This window comes from Acomys russatus, chromosome 10 (genome assembly GCF_903995435.1).
Source record: "Acomys russatus chromosome 10, mAcoRus1.1, whole genome shotgun sequence".
In the NCBI taxonomy this organism is placed as follows: Eukaryota; Metazoa; Chordata; class Mammalia; order Rodentia; family Muridae; genus Acomys; species Acomys russatus.
This window is the reverse complement of record NC_067146.1, coordinates 74276773-74293202: the sequence shown is the minus strand read 5'-3', so window position 1 is coordinate 74293202 and position 16430 is coordinate 74276773. Positions and strand designations below refer to the sequence as shown.

Below are 16430 nucleotides of genomic sequence, written 5' to 3'. Positions count from 1 at the left end.
CCCTTAAAATAAAAAAATAAATGAAATACTTTCTCCAAAAGGGAAGAACCAAGACACAGTTGCCATCAGAGGAAACAAACTCCAACAGTATACACAACTCACTGTCCAATATCTGGAATTCACTCAGGATCTTCTGGTTTCTTCCAAGAGGTTTGGGTCACTTTTCAGTCTCCATACTCCACTGCACACACCGCTTGTCTTCTAGGCTCTGGCTAGCCCCGCCCCCTGACACCCTGACCCCTACACCCCGCCCCACTCCTGTTCTCGATGGTCTTCCCATGGTACTGGCATCTTCAAAATGATGAAATCTCTGATGCAACTGGGCTGCACTTTCCCTCGTAGAGAACAGTCTCTCATAAGTTCTCTTCATGGTGCCGTGCCTCAACGTCTCTCCATGCGCTCTTTCATCTTCGGTCTTCAGCTGCCGCTGAGGCTGCACATTCACCGGTGGTCTCTCCTGGTCTCTCAGAGCGCCACGCCTCAGCTGCTTCCCATAACATCTTCATGCCTTCAAAACCAGCACCTCCTGGGGTGGAGGCCTCTCATGGTGCCAGGGTCAGCTGCTCTTCCCGACCCCTTACTGCCTTCAAAACAAGTATCACCTGGGTGGCTCTTACACACCCTCTGCCAGCACGAGGCACAACCTTGGCAGCCTCTGTAACACAGCTTTTTTGTGTTGACTCTGAGGAAACACTTCCCAAAAGATTTCACTGGTCTATTCTTTTTCTTTTTTCTTTTTTTTGTTGTTGTTGTTTTTGTTTTCTTCAAGACAGGGTTTTCTCTGTGTAGCCTTGGCTGTCCTGAACTCACTTTGTAGACCAGGCTGGTCTCGAACTTATTGAAATCCTCCTGCCTCTGCCTCCCGAGTGCTGAGACTAAGGGCGTACGCCAGTGCTGGTCTCTTCGTAATGAGCCCTAGCTGCTCAGCTCCAGCTGACCGGGATCAACTGTCCCGAGAAAGCAAAGGTTTTAATTGCGTGGTTCTGGTCTCTTGTTCATCACAGCTGATTCTTAAACTACAGCTGACCACAGTTCTCAACTCAAAATAGCAAACAGTGTTGAGTAACTCAAAGTTCCCTCTAGAACAGGGGTTTAGAACCACTGTTCTCCATCCCCACGGGGGGGTGGGGGGGGTCAAACAACACTTTCTCAGGGGTCATGTATCAGATAGCCTGCATATCAGGTATTTATATTACAATTCATAACAGTAGCAAAATTACAGTTATGAAGTAGCAATAAAAATAATTTTGTGGTTGGGGGTCACCCCAACATGAGGAACCCTATGACAGGGTCGCAGCACTAGGAAGGTTGAGAACCACTGCAGGAGAACGTCACAAGCCAGGCACCCAATGTCTGTCTGTCTCTCAATACTGGGATCACCAGGCCGCCACACCAGGAGAATCTTTGGCTTCTGTGATTTCCTTGTTTAAAATAAGTCAATGGCTAAGAAAGAACACAAATACAGGAGTGGAGGAATGGACTGACGAGAGCACCGAGGCTGCTTAGGTCTTAACCACATCAATGACTCTATAATCTCCCTTGTTATCTTTCTGTTTCTGTGATAAATGGTTTTAGAGGTAGAGTTCATCACGACAGGGAAAAATGGCAGCAAGTGGCAGGCATGGCAGCTGGAGCAGGAAGCTGAGAGTGCACATCATCGACCTCAGGCATACAGCGAACAGAAAGACCGGAAGTGGCTGCCGCATTACCGCACTCTCCCCAAGCAGCGCCACCAAGTGGGGACCAAGTGTTTAAATACTCAGGATTATGGGGGAATGTTCCTCATTCAAACCACTGTATCAAGCTACCTCCTTTTTATTTATTTTTTTACTAAATGGACCCTGAAATGAACATACAAAAAGCAGGCCAAGGCCTAGATCACAGAGTGGGACCAAACAGAGGAAGACTCGTGGCTGGAGGCAGAGACTTCTGACACCAGCCCACACCAGCCGATTGGCACCGACAGTGCTGAGCTGTGAGTGTGAGAATAGATGTGTGCTGCCGCTGCAGATGAACTTGGGGAGTCGGCTACATCAACCATGATTCTCACACTTGGTACCCAAATTGGGTGCATCAGGGACTGACTTGGGGAAGGATGAGACTTTAGTTGATGCAGGGAATTTGGGACATGTATACAGGGTTTCTATGAGATTCTCAAACATATGAGGGGCTGCTGGGGGAATAGGACAGCAAACTAAAGGCTTGGAAATAGAAAGCTGTCTCAGTCACTGTTCAATTGCTGTGAAGAGACACCGTGACCAAGGCAACTTTTATAAAAAGCAAATATTTAATTGGGGGCTTGCTTACAGTTTCAGAGGGGTTGTTAGTCCATTAATTATAATGGCATGGTGGCTCACAGCATGGTGCCGGAGAAGTAGCTGAGACTGTGGTTTGGGAGCTCTTGGGCAGGAGCAAAGAGCATTTGCTTTTCTCCAGTCCTGCCCCATTAATCTCCAGATGTCAGTTGAGCAGGCAGACCTCTGCATCTGAGTCTTTTAGGTGAGTCTGAAAGACATTCTAGCACAGATCTCCAGGACCTATAGCCCCTGTCTCAACTGGAAACTAGGTCAGGATCATGATGGCCAGAAGGCAGTGCCAATGAGGTGTAGAGGCAGCTCAGGGCTAGGCATCCTAGGAGGAAGCAGATGACGGCAGAGGACTGGCAGATATGCACGCCAGATGGTGACAGTCATGCAGTGGCCATGCAGGTTAAGAATGTTTATTAGACATATATAAGTATGTGGGGGTATAGCTCAGGGGTAGAGCATTTGACTGCAGATCAAGAGGTCCCCGGTTCAAATCCGGGTGCCCCCTATTTTTTCTCCCTATGAATACTGAGTGGGTTGCACAGCCTTCAGGAGAGTCCCAGTCTTTTGAAAACTTGTGTATTCCTGTAGGGCTGAGGTTAGTTTTCATTGGCTCAGTTCTGGTGGAGGTGGTGTCTTGCCTCTGGTTAAGGGAAACAACAGTGGCAAATTGGACACGTTCGTCATGGATGCACAGAGAAAACAGAATTGATAGACTGTGTGAGTGAATTTATGTTTTTGTGTGCTCACACAGAAAAACTCTAAGAAATAACTCCACAGCTGTGGGGTAGAAAAGTCTGACTTTTGCAGGGTGGAATACAGGATAGAGACTTCAAAGAGGTGATGTGGTAGCTGGAATCTGAGGAAAGTCTTGAGGTCAAATTTCCTCTTCCTCGGAGACATAACTCTTTCCTCTCAGGCCTTTAACTGATACAGGAGGCCCACACATGTTATAGGAACTAATGGGGTTGGCTTAAAATCTGCTGGCTGAAATTTGAGTGCCAACCAAAAAACACCTTCACAGCATTATCGCATTGCTGTATTACAACCTCACCAACTGCCAGCATGAATTATTCAGCACCGCAGACAGTACCTTAAGCTTAACAGTGTTGTGCCTCTATATAAGGCTGTGAGCGTTGAGTGAGTTACACAGAGAGGTTTGGCTGACTCAGGTGATGACAGGGGACCAGTGCTCATTGTATCGTTCTGATGGGCAGTACGGCTGGCTGAAGTCCTGGCCCCGTGTTTCCTTAGGTCCTGTTTCTTTTCCTGAATTGCCTTGATGTCACTGTCATCCTTCCAATGATGGTCTGCCATGTTACTTTCAACCAGAGATAGGCTTTTATTTAAGCAAGGTACTGCTGCTGGGACCAAGTTTGGTAACAAGAAAGACTCTCAGGAAGTGCATAAAGTCAGGCAGGTCATCTGGCCTCGTTGGACTAAAATATAACGAAGATCCAAGTGTTGGTCACTGTTATATAGCTGTGAAGAGACACCATGACCTAGCAACTTATAAAAGAAAGAATTTAACTAAGGGCTTGCCTATAGTTTCTGAGAGGGTGAGTCCGTGGTCTCCTATGAGTCCATGGGTAGCATAGTGGCAGGAATAAGACTGGAGCAGTAATTTAGATGCTCACATCTGGTCTGTAAGTTGAAGGCGGGCCGTGGGGCGATGTGTGGCTGTGCATGGTGTGAGCTCTTAAAACCAAAGCCCACTCCCAGTGGCACCCCTCCCCCACAGGGTATGCCTACTTCAATAAGGCTATTCCTCCTAATCCTTCCCAAACAGTTTCACTAAACTGGGGACTGAGCATTCAAACATATGAGCCTGTGGGGCCATTCTCATTCACATCACAATCTATTAGGCTCCACGGGGTGGAATGGAGGCACCCACATCCTCCAGAACAAGGTGAGACATGCCAGCCCTCAGTTCCCCCAGACCATGATGCAGCTTCCAGAGAGCATTGCCAGTGCCCGCTGATTCAACACAGCACACATTCAAATGGCACATTTCATGGCCTAGTCCTCATAAATCCTAAAACATGGAACCCTTTATGGCTGGAGTGTCAGACTCCCTACTACAGAGGAGAAATAGCCAAAAGGGAGATCAAAGGCTGATCCGTGGATTCCGTCTTGGTGACATCTACAATTTCCCTGATGTTCTTGCTGAAAGTAGGTCAGTGGCTAAGAAATAACTGAACTTGAGGGGTGGCAAGGTGGACTTATGGGAGCATTTGGGAGAACTCAAATCTTAATTGCATCAATAGCTCTATATCTTTCTGTCAGCCAATCATGGGTGAGTCTTCCTCCTGAATGTCCTCAAAGCCTTCTTCAGTCTTTTATCTGGAAACTCTGTCCCGAGAGAAGGAAATGTAGGAAATGTCTTACTTGCCCCTGTGTTCATAATGTGGGCAGCGAATGACACGGAACAAGTGCCATGTTTGTAATGGCCAAGTGCTATAGGAACACCTTCCCAAGGCCCTGGAGTGTGGAGAAGGCTCTTCCTGTGCTCAGTGTCAGGTACTTTGGAGACCAGGATGAGCTAGCTGTTCTTGTCCTGACCAGTGTGTGACCTCACGGACTCTCACAGTGAGGTAGGTATCCTTTCCAGGTGCAAGGCTGCTGCCTTTGCCAAACCCTGAGGGATGCGGCACTGAGTGGGACAGGTTGAAGTTGAAGAAAGGGGAAGAGAGGCTGTAGTGAAGAATGCTGCTTGCTTCTAGAACACAGAGAAACCACCCCACCATGGATTACAAACTCATAGGCAAGTTGGGTGCAGTGCCATGGTTAAATTGGTACTAACAAGAAGCTATATACAAGTGGGGGTATAGCTCAGGGGTAGAGCATTTGACTGCAGATCAAGAGGTCCCTGGTTCAAATCCAGGTGCCCCCTACTTTTTGTCACTGAATTGTTTTCATTTTAGGCCAGGACCCCTGGAAGAGAATGATGAAGCACAACCAATGCTAATCCACAGTAGAAGAGCAGACTTGTTGTCACTCAGGTGACAATGCACCTGTTAGACATTGTAAGATAGGGATTCTTGCTTCTACTAGTCCTCAGGTTTGACTCTGGGCTTGTTGAAAAGCTCCCAGAGAGATTGGCGATCCACAGATGAATCTGGCCATCTCTTCTCCGGTCTCTTGTGCTGGAGCATCATGTCTCTTGCAATGGAGTGGCCCTCAGGTTTCTGATCCCACCTTGCCAGGCTGCAGGTCAGAGGCCTTGGACCTTGGCTCTATGTCCCAAGTATGGGGTTCCTTCCGTGGGCTGCTGCAAATTACTCACCACATGCAATCATGCCTTGCCCCACCCAGACCTGGGAATAGGGGAAGAACAGGATTCTAGGAGGCTCTCTAGGACAAAAGTCCAGGGTGAGGTGGTGATGTAAGTCACCTAGGGCTTCTTAGAGGAATGACCTGAATTTCTTGGTCCCTTTCTCTCTGCCCTACATGCTAACAGGTTAAAAATCATGGATTAAAAAAAAATAAAACCATGGTCACCACCTCATATCAATAAGTAGGAACAAGAAGACCTAGATTAGAGTTTTGATCTGTCCTTAAAAGCTCATCTCATTGTCCAATGATGACTAATGTCTGGAGCCCTCTATATGCAGAAGTCTACAGTCACAGACATCATGGAAACCCCAAGGATTTTTCCTTGGAGGACTTGAGATGTATGTGAGGCCTGGCTCTCCTCCTGGGCCATCTGTTACAGTTTCAAATGAGGGAGATGCTGATTGCAAAGGCTGTACCTTCACAGGAGTAAAGATTTATAGGCCCCGCCTCATAGCTCCTGTGTCTGAGTAGGGCAAGGACTTATGTTGTTGTTGTTGTTTTTAAACAAGACCTTCCCACATTCCCAGTGGGAACTGGGAGCCTCCAACTTTATTTGATGCCCTGTAATGTAGGCTTCAAAAAAGGTCATGATTATGAGACATGTCTAAACATACTCATCCTATTAAAAACAGGGTTGGGAATGAATCCAGCTTGGGCTCTCTCCACCAACCCAGCTTGGAGCCCCACTACAATCTGCTGGCTACATTTGCTGCTCAGTCCCTAAAGGCTTGATGATCCAAGTCTTCTTATGAAATGGCCCCAAAGACTCCCAGTTTAGTTAGTAGTAGTTTCATTATATCCCCCAAAAGCCAGACAGACAGACACACACACATACACACACACACACACACACACACACACACACACACACACACACACACACACACACACTTCTGACCCATCAAGCCAGAACTCACTTCAAGCAAGTTGTATCATTGGTAGAAGCTATTTAACCATCATGGACTTCTTCTGGAAACCATTAGAAGTTCTGTTTGTTGATGGCTAGGTCCCATATTGTGGTCTATCCTCTGCATGCTCCCATACTGTGGTCTGCCCTCTGCATGCAAACCACGCCTCTTCTGGTCACCAGCTGCCTCCTGATGCCATGGTTGAATATGGGATGCCTTCTATGTCCTGCCTAATGCATTCTTTTCCTGGGGTCGGGGTGGGAGAACCAGCTTTGAAGTCATCTCTTGATGGCATGGCCTTTCCTGCTATTCTCATCATGGACTCTTTTAGACTCCTGGCTGAAAGTTTGCTGTTATCCCTCTTCTAGCTTTGTCTTTTCTTTATGCCAAGGCTAAACTCTTGGCACTGGCCTTCCTGGGCTGCACTTGTGAGAGCCTGATGACCAGTATCAGGAGGCCTTTTTCAGCAGGTCAGCACACTTGGAAGAACAGGGGTTGGGTTGTCTTAGGGTCCAAATGCAGATCCAAAGGGGTTTCTCGCCACCTGCAGCTGCGTGCATGCATAGGCCCCTCAAGCCAAAGATTTACCATGCATCTTCCCCCCAAGGCATAACTTGATATCACATAGCGTATCTGCTGTAAAATCCAAGGCCAAGTTCAAACTTGTATAACAGAGGTCTCGATGTTTGGAAAAATCTGCCAGTATGTGGTTACTCATCATGATAGTCAGGTCTTGGTGCTGGTGGATGAGACCAAAGATGCTGGACATGATGTTAAGAGGTTCTGTTTGCTGGACGGTCACATAAGGACATTAAGGTCTGGCTCAGGCAACAAGACAGGGACAAACACAGCACAAGGCCCATCTGGGACTCTTCATCCCTGGGCTGTCCTTGCCTACCTCTTGTCTCTCAGCAATAGAATGTTAACAGGTAGGGGGGACATAGTTGACTCAAGGGCTAAAAAGATATAAAGTTTAGGGGGCACCTGGATTTGAACCAGGGACCTCTTGATCTGCAGTCAAATGCTCTACCCCTGAGCTATACCCCCTTCCTGACATAGCTTGGGCTTAGCAGTAATAACCAGGTAGCCCTCCCTCATTCTGACTATAAACTACTGTGGTTCCTGTCTGATCTTAGGCTCCCTTTGGTCTCTGGTAGACTTCTCTATTAAGACTGCAGGTCCCCCTTCTCTGATCTGTGAGGGGATTCTTCCAAAGCCTCCTTTATCTGATCTGATGTTTCTCTCACAGATCCCCACATAGAACCAGTAAATTTAGTTTCAGATTTTTAACCCATCTGTCCCTCCATGGTCTTCTTTCCTTATGCCCTGGTCAAGTCTGTGGCCTTAGCAGAGTAGAGTCCCCCACAGACATGCTCAACACCAGGGAACGTGTTGGCCAGAAAAGCTTCAGGCGCTATGTCAGGCCACTGGCTCCCTTTCAGGAGGATATCACTGTACTAGGTTATAAGGAGACTTCAAGAGCAAGCTTCATGCCCCCTGAGCTGGGGCTAAGGACTCTTCTGGCAAAACTCTGGCTCCATAGCAAGACAAAATACCCTGAAGTATCTGTTCCTGCTCACAGCAGACATAGAGCAAGAATATGTCTGACTCCTCGGTTTTGATGTTCCTTTGGTCCAGCATTTCTGTGCTATCCTCCTGTGCCACAGTCTGGTGGAAGTACACAGCTTACATTGTCTCAGAAGAGCCTTTGGGCCTGCAAGCAGTGTCGGCTTGTTAAGATCATGAGGATCTAAGTTGGACTGGATGTTCTTTGCATTATTACTCGAGCACAAGCCTGGGGAGGCAGAGGCATGAAGGCAGGGGTTTCACCACTTGGTCCTCAGATGGCAGAACTGTTCTGGGAGGTTGCGATACACAGCCCACTGGCTGGTGGCTTGAAGGCTCCTATCTTCAAACCCCCTCTTCCTGCCTCCTGATCGTCTCTGCTGTTCCTGCTGCCATCAGCTCTACTGTGCCTTCCTCAGTGAGATGGACAGAAACAATTAGACCAAATAAGTCTTTCCTTCTTAAGTTGTTCTTGCCAGTTACATTGTCACAGCAATAAGAAAAGTAACAAACACAAGATCATTATAATTATCCCACCATTTTCTGGTTCTAAAAAAGGCTATGATAACATTCATCATAATGTCTATCAAAAAAGGGGTTCAAATACATGCAGGTTTTTTTAAGAAGAGAAAAACTAGATACAAATAGGGGGTACCTGGATTTGAACCCAACTCCTCCTGATCTACAATCAAATGCTCTACCCCTGAGCCACACACCTACCTGCCACCATAAAGCTTAGTTAACATGTGTCTGAGACCCATTAGCCCAACAAGGACAGAAAAGTAAAAAACAACTTCCAAAAGTAGTCAATCCTCTTTTAGAGGGATGGTGGTAAGACACAAAATGCAGAATATGGGATTTCATATGGGATGTTGTGAGGTTTCTCGAAGCACTGGACCTAGTCACCCCAACATGATGTAGGCGTCTCCAGGACAGAGTTGTCAGGTAAACAGCCAAAGTAGGCTTTGGGGGAATCTAATAGGAATATCTGTGGCACATGGCTGAATGCTATGATTGCATAGTTTTAGTCCTTTGGTCATCAAGGAGCACAGTCTGTGAAATTATCCAAGTGTGGAGACTGAAGACAGTCACTGCTGCTGACTAGATGAGCAAGTCACAGCCAGCAGTCTGTCCCCAAGTCACAACCAGCGGTCTGTCCCCTGGCTTCCCACACTATGCCAGGAAATCCTTCATATCTTGCTTAGCTATATTTGAGCTGGCCACCTGTTGGTCCAGGTTTGTCTAGGCCCCCTGACAATAGGTCTGTAACTAATTTATTTTTATTTTATACACATTGGTGTTTTCCCTGCATGTATGTCTGTGTGACAGTGTTACCAGAACCCATGGAATAGAGCTGACAGACAGTTGTGGGCTGCTGTATGGGTGCTGGGAATTGAACCCAAGTTCCCTAGAAGAGCAGACAGTGCTCTTAACCACTGAACCATCTCTCCAGCCTGGACAACAGGTTTTTAAATTGTTCTAGGTGTGACATTTTAAATTGTTCTAGGTGTGACATTTTAAACATGAGGGTAATTGGGTATAGCCATAAAACCTGATTGTAATTATTTAAATGTATACTCTTCTAACTTGTGAAAAATCCCCCTCTACACATGCTTTCTATAATTTGCTGATGTTAAATAGCTGGTTCCGTGGTTTTAGAATGTCTGCAGTTCACAGAAGTTGGAGGAGAAGGCAGCTGGAGCAGAGTCATCTGAGCTCTGGCTGTGGTCTCCAAGTGTGAGAGTAGGGACACTCTCTCATGCCAAAGCCAGTCCTCAGGCATCTGGCTGGCTTACAGCTGGCTTGTCTGATGGAAACTTCATAGAGCTGTTGATTTGGTTAAGATTAAGTTGTCCCAATGCCCTTGTACACTCACACTGGCACCACTTTCTTAACCATTGCGTTCTGTCAGCAAGGAGACTGAAACCCTGGGAGCTATAGCCATCCTGGGCACAGACATCAGTGGAAACACAGAAGGGTTCACAGCGTAACATGGAAGACGGGTGACCCAGATTCATGCAATGGACAGGACTCAGGGGAAGCAGGGTGTCAACACACCAACCGCTGGGGCTGCACAATGGATGCTGGCCTCAGGCCCTTGTCATTACTTGAGCTCTGCCTCCTTCTGGATGATTCCAAGACCACTCACCTCTGGCTGGCTGACTCAGCACTCAGAGTCTTATTTAGGAGCATGTGCTAGGAAGAACTTAAATCAGTTACTCACTGCACTGGATAATTTTATGTGGCCCTCTTAGAGAGGCTACAATGCATAGACAACTGTGTTATCTGTCAAAGCATGTTTTGTGACCTATATTTTATTTATCAGTAGACTTTGAGTAAATCCTACTATTCTCTGAAAGGTGGGTGTGTCACCTGCACTAGCTGATGCCTTAGGAGGAAATGAGGAGGTCAGCCTACATGTGACCCAGACAGGCCTCATCAGCAGCCCTTTGCTGGCTCCTATCTGGGGTAAGGACACAGGCCAGGCCTGAGGAGAAATTAGAGCACAGGGGAACCCAGATCAATGGGGGCATACTAGGAAGGTTATTTGACTCCCTGTTAACATCTACTCTCTGGCGTCCAAAATAGATTCAGCTAAGGGGGCACCTGGATTTGAACCAGGGACCTCTTGATCTGCAGTCAAATGCTCTACCCCTGAGCTATACGCCTGCCTTCTTGTTTATGTCTCACAGGCATTCTAAAGCTATATGGCATTTCCCGGCTGACACACCCCTGACACATGCACTTGCCAGTTCTTTCCATCAACAGCTTCCTCCTATGAGGCCCAGCCCTGAGCCACCTTAGCACATCTGACTGGCACCCCCTCAGGACCCCACTTCCCTTCTCTGGTGGTTTGAATGAGAATGACCCACATAGGGTCATATATTTGAACGTTTGGTCCCTAGTTGGTGGAATTTTTTGGGAAGGGTTAGGAGGTTCAGCCTTGCTGAAGGAGGTGTGTCACCTGGGGTGAGCTTGGGGGTTTTGTTTGTTTGTTTGTTTTTTGAAACTTGATCGTTTTATTGATTAGATTTTATCATTCTCTGCTAAGACAATATAGTTTGAAATATAAGGAGGAAAGCTTGATGTACTTTAAATATACTGTGAACTCTAATAATGTGGGAATATTTTTCAACTTTAATTTTCTGAAGTATAAATTATTTATGTAAATCCCTTGTTTTGCATATTTCATAGAACATACATCTCTAAGCTTTATCATTGCCAACATGTACATAAAGAGAATAAAGGTATAAGTTTATGACTGCAACGCCTTTCAAGCTTGATTCTATGTGTGAAAGGCGTTTGACAGTTACCTTCAGAAGTTGTGCATAATGAAGCCAGAATGGGGTGAGGTGGAGCCAAGAGATCTGCCTAACCCTCCCACTAGCTTGCCCAGGGCTCTGGGGGCATCTCTGTCAGGCTTCTGGGCTTGGTTTCACTGGTGGCTTTTGTGGGTGAGTGAGCTGCATAGGAGTTATGCCTGGCCTTTCTGAACCAAAGGGGCGACCTACAAGGAAGTGCAAAGGCCAGGGCTGTCTGTAGATATGTGCCCTGCCGCTCCAGTGGCCCAGTCACATCCTGCCCCTGTCCTACCACTGCCATATTCACACTGCTTACTTGACTTTTGAACACTGAAACATGAAATTTTAAAAATAGTTAATTAAAATTTTGTACACAAAATTCTCTAGTGAAGATAACAGAGGAAAGGTTCACCCTTTGAAAGACTCACTTGTACTCTAAGGCGACAGATGGTTTTCCAAGCAGCTAAGTAACCAGGAGGGGCTCAGGGATCTTTCATTCTCCCTATTTTTGTTTCAATATAATCACTTGGCTGAATCACTTGAAAACACAGTTCAGCGTATTGAAACTTTACAGACTCAGCCCTTCCTGACTCCAGATGCTAACCCACAACCCACTGGTCAACTGGCACCCTGCTTATCTACAGGACCTTTGAAGAACCAGGCACAGCCTGCTGAGCGCGGCCGCTGTGACAGCCTGCTGAGCACGGACGCTGTGGCCCCTGGGCTTGCAGAGCATGTCTTGTTAGTGCAGAGGCATGACCCTGGCCACCCAGCAAGAGTAAAGCTCTGAGGTTACTTGTAGCTTTAGCTACACAACAAGGCTACCCTTCTCAGGACCGTGGGTAAGTGTGACGAGTGTCATGTCCCTGTCACTTGACAATCAGGATACTTGGTCAGATTTAGGACCCTAAAGCCAGGAGGATCTGAGTCATGTGACTTTGATAGTTAGAGAGGCTACATCCAGGAACTCCAGTTGTCGCCTTTACCTAGGGCCCCAGATCTGCCTCCTCTGAGGAAGTCAAGTTCTCTTCCCTACGGAAATGGGAGCCCACTGTTCTAGAGTATATGAGGAGACTCCTTCCATCCACCAGGAAGCAGGGAGCCCTCACACAACCTGGAGTCCTCGTCAAATTCCTTCAAGTGCCCAAAGAGGCGACATGCAGTGACAGATGATGGAGACCTCAGGCCTAAGGATCCTCATTCTTAGCAGTGTGGCTCCCACTGTCATGCCTGATTACCTGTGGGGAGGGTGCACGGTGAAGCACGGGTAGGACTGAACCTGAATAAAGCCCTGATGCCTTTGAGCTGGGACTGGCCCCAAGCCAGGCTCAGAGCCCCTTTGAGCGCCAAGTACTGGGAGAAGATAAACTGTCTTGCTGTTAAGTGTTACAGTAAAACAAAAGCACTACACACACACACACACACACACACACACACACACACACACACACATTTCCTAGTTCACAGCCAGAGCTCAAAACACTAAGTGCTGTTATTTGAATATTTCTTGCAGTAGCTTCCTACTTAGGGAAAAGCATCGTTCTCAGTTTTGTACGTGTCAGTCATATGTGCGATGTGAAGGTGGCAAAGCTCTATGACCACTGGAGGCCTGACCTGGCTGCGCCCTGCAGGGACGCCAGGTGCTTCCCCAGGAATTCTGCTGTCATCACTCTTCTTGCCACAGGTGGGGGCCCCTGCGCATGTCGGCTGTCTGCTGCTGCCCAGGACTGTGCTCTCTGTGGTTGGGTCCCTGAAACTAGACCCTTCTTTTCAGCCTTTCTGTTCTCCTGGTTGAGCTTTGAGGACCAGAACTGCCTTTCAAAAGCAAGCTGGCTTAGGTTGACAGTCTTCTCTTCCTGAGGCAGATGTAGCTTTGATGTACTGACGAGCATTATAGAGCTGCATGCACCACCAGGCTTATTTCACGCGGTGCGGGCAGGGGCTCTCTGCCTCTCTTTGGGCACGATGCCATGGGAGGTGAGCATGAGCTGGGGTGATCTGGTGAATAGGGGGACCCTCTTAGCTTCTTTGGCTTCTTTTATTGTGTCATTCTGTTTTCCTGTGCCATATTGGTAACTCGTTCCTTTCGTTTCTCTGAGCTCTTGCTGTCTTTGAAACAGGCATTCACACAATGGAGAGGCTTCAGTCAGTCTCTTTGCGTGCTTTAAGCAGTATTCATATTTCACTTGACTTTTTCCAGGTGTTCTATATGAAATTACTTTTTCTATAATTCTCTGCTGAAGAGGCTGTACCACATTTTCAACCCATTTTTTATGTAACATCTCTTTTCTTCTTTCCTTAGAAGCATCTAGATGCTGAAAATACGTATCCAGTCCCTTCACAATATAGTTTTCTCTAAATAATAATGCATGTACAGCCTCGTCGGTGTCTTCTCTAGCTAGTACCTCCATTAAAGAAACAGACTCCGGGTCTGGCCATTCCTTTAGTTTCTCCACACTGAAATGTTCATCACAGTTGGAAGTTTTTGTGGCAGCCATAAAGAGTAGATAAAATCCCTCAGGCTACAGGCCTCCCCTCCCATCAGATGAAGACTCCTTGCCGGGGAGGGTGAGGTTAGCTGGTCACCTCAGACCTGCGGACCTGCCCTCAGATGGATGTTCCTGTACTGGTCACTGGTCACCTGAGGCCCACAGGGGTTTTTTAAAGACTCGGGCTATTCCTAGTGTTCTCCTCTTCTGCCTCAGCTCTCAGCTATTCCTGCCGCCATGCCTTTGCTCCACCATCAGGGAACGGGCTCTCACCCTCTGAAACTGCAAGCCAGTTAAACACCTTTTTTTTTTTAAATAACTTGCCTGGCTCATGATGTTTTATTACAGCAATAGAAAAGTAAGTAAGTAAATACTGGATAAACACAGCTAGAACATCTTTCAGACCCATCCAGAAAAGCCAGACTCAAAGTGTTGAATGCTAAACAGACCATTTGTATATGGTAGGGCTGTGGTCAAGCTGGAGGAAAGCAAAATTTCCTAGTTAACATCTAAGAGTCTCTGAGAAGGTTTCAAGGGACACACCTTTTAAAACCTCTAAAGACATTTCTGACTCCCAGACGGCCCCAAACCCTCAGCTCAGCACAGCTGGAAGAGTGGGGACCAGGCAGCCAGGATGGCTACATGTGTACCCAGAGTTTAGACCTGAGACTGCACTGACGTGCGTGGGACCTGGGAACTCTTCCTGTTGGCCCCCTGCATTGAGAAGAAAGCAAGAAAGGACCAGCATCCTGAGGCCTGTGCCTGTGCCAAGAGATGTCTGGGAGGCTAAAGCCTAAAATCTTTGTGATTAGTAAGAGGCAATCGAGTAAAAGTGTTTTCTTCCTGAGCGGTAACTGATGTGATTATGTTAAGTAGTTGGGAGATATGTTCTGGTATAAATACTGTGTCTGCTCTGAAGCTCTCAGCTGGGACTTAAGAAGTCGGGGTGTGAAATGGTGAGCTGACTGCATCTGCATCTCTCACTCACAGTGAGAGGCACCTGTGTGGAACAAAGGGACAAAGCCGTCCCTCCACTCTGGCTTCCAAGCTGTCAGCGAGAGTCAGTTCTGTTCACACCTCCCATGAGCACCTTGCAGGCAGCTGCACCACTGAAGACCTCCCCCCCCCACCCCCCCCCCGCCTCTTATAGGACTGGGGTGGGGGTGAGGAGGGGGGCTGGGGGTCCTGCAACTTTCACGAGCCTGTGAGTCTCCTCCCTTCCTCTTCCAGAGACTGTTTCAACCCAGCAAGCAGCTACACACCTACTGACCCCCCTCCTCCACCCCTGCAGGAAGAGTCAGCCTTCAGGGGCTCAGGAGACAAAGAGAAACCTGTTCCTATCACCATCGGGGGCTATGATCTACTCAGTGCTTACCCAGAAACAGCCAGTGTTACGATGAGCAGCGTGCTTCAATTCTGAGCTTAGTTCGGGGAGCTGAGTCACTGTGTGGTGCCACCACTACCCTCAGCAGTGCTCGGCCACTCCGGCTGGTCACCCTTTCCCTGTGGCCTGGGTTCTGTGCTCATAACCCAATCATTTGCCACAGTTATACACCTGCCATCTTCTCTGCCTAAATCCAGCGTCATATCCCTCAGCCACAGACGACAGATGAGTTGAGTATCACTGATGTTTACCACGGTGTCATTTAGGATCACATAGTGTTGTAAATCCTAGTGGAAGTCATCGGTCATTTAAGATCATAGAATTTAGGGTGGATGCTAGGAGAGAACTGGGGTACCTACTACCCAATGTTAAGGTTCGCATTGCTACCAAGTGTTGCTAATGAGAGGATTCAGCCAGTCTCCGGTTTAGCACCTTCCCCCCCCCCCCGGCCTCTTCCCCCCAGAATGCAACCTCTAAAGACTAGCTAGTTAAGAGTTTTTAGAAATACACACTCTCAGGACTGGAGAGATGGCTCAGCAGTTCAGAGCACTGGCTGCTCTTGCAGAGGACCCAGGTTTGGTTTCCAGCATCAACATGGCAAACTGCCTGGCACTCCAGTTTTAAGGTATTTGACACCTCTTCTGACCTCCGCAGTAACTCTTGATTCACAGAAAAATACATGCAGGCAAACATTCATACATAAAATACAAATAAGAAAATATTTTTTTAAATACACAGTACAATTAGCAAAAGAACCTGTCTCATGCCAGAGTATTGATGTCAACAGAGAAAGCTGAAACAAGCCCTATGATGACCAGAGGGACTAGTACGGAAAGAAAAGGACATTTTTGGGCTGAAGATGTAGCTCGGGGTACATGAAAGGTTCCAGGCTTAATCCTCAGCACCATGGAGGAGGAAATTGGAGAATTTTAGGTTTGGTAACAGAGCAGGTACCAGGAAAGAACCCAAATTTGAACCAGCAGAGCTCTAACTCTTTACTGACCAGAGTTTCTCCTCAGTTTGTGTCACTGATTAGTCATCTTGTGCAGTGTTGTTGACAGATCTGGAAGAGATGATGATGTGCTTTGGTTCAGATTTCAGAGGTTTCTGCACATGGTCACTTGGCCTGCTCTATGTGG

At 47.3% G+C, this 16430-nt stretch overlaps 1 protein-coding gene and 4 non-coding genes across 5 annotated transcripts; 2 read left to right on the top strand and 3 right to left on the bottom strand.

Moving 5' to 3' along the window:
• Window positions 1–2742: 2742 nt before the first annotated feature.
• Trnac-gca (transfer RNA cysteine (anticodon GCA)) lies at window positions 2743–2814 on the top strand. The gene has a single exon. It is a non-coding gene; the product is annotated as a tRNA-Cys (tRNA).
• A 2313-nt stretch (window positions 2815–5127) lies between these two features.
• On the top strand, window positions 5128–5199 carry Trnac-gca (transfer RNA cysteine (anticodon GCA)). Its single transcript has one exon. It is a non-coding gene; the product is annotated as a tRNA-Cys (tRNA).
• A 2326-nt stretch (window positions 5200–7525) lies between these two features.
• Window positions 7526–7597, bottom strand: Trnac-gca (transfer RNA cysteine (anticodon GCA)). The gene has a single exon. It is a non-coding gene; the product is annotated as a tRNA-Cys (tRNA).
• A 3117-nt stretch (window positions 7598–10714) lies between these two features.
• Window positions 10715–10786, bottom strand: Trnac-gca (transfer RNA cysteine (anticodon GCA)). Its single transcript has one exon. It is a non-coding gene; the product is annotated as a tRNA-Cys (tRNA).
• Window positions 10787–12953: 2167 nt separating this feature from the next.
• On the bottom strand, window positions 12954–14036 carry LOC127194314 (protein FAM228A-like). The gene is given in 2 exon segments (XM_051151615.1): window positions 12954–13934; window positions 14012–14036. A coding segment is annotated over 1 exon segment (906 nt). The 5' UTR covers window positions 13917–13934; window positions 14012–14036; the 3' UTR covers window positions 12954–13010.
• Between the last annotated feature and the right edge of the window lie 2394 nt (window positions 14037–16430).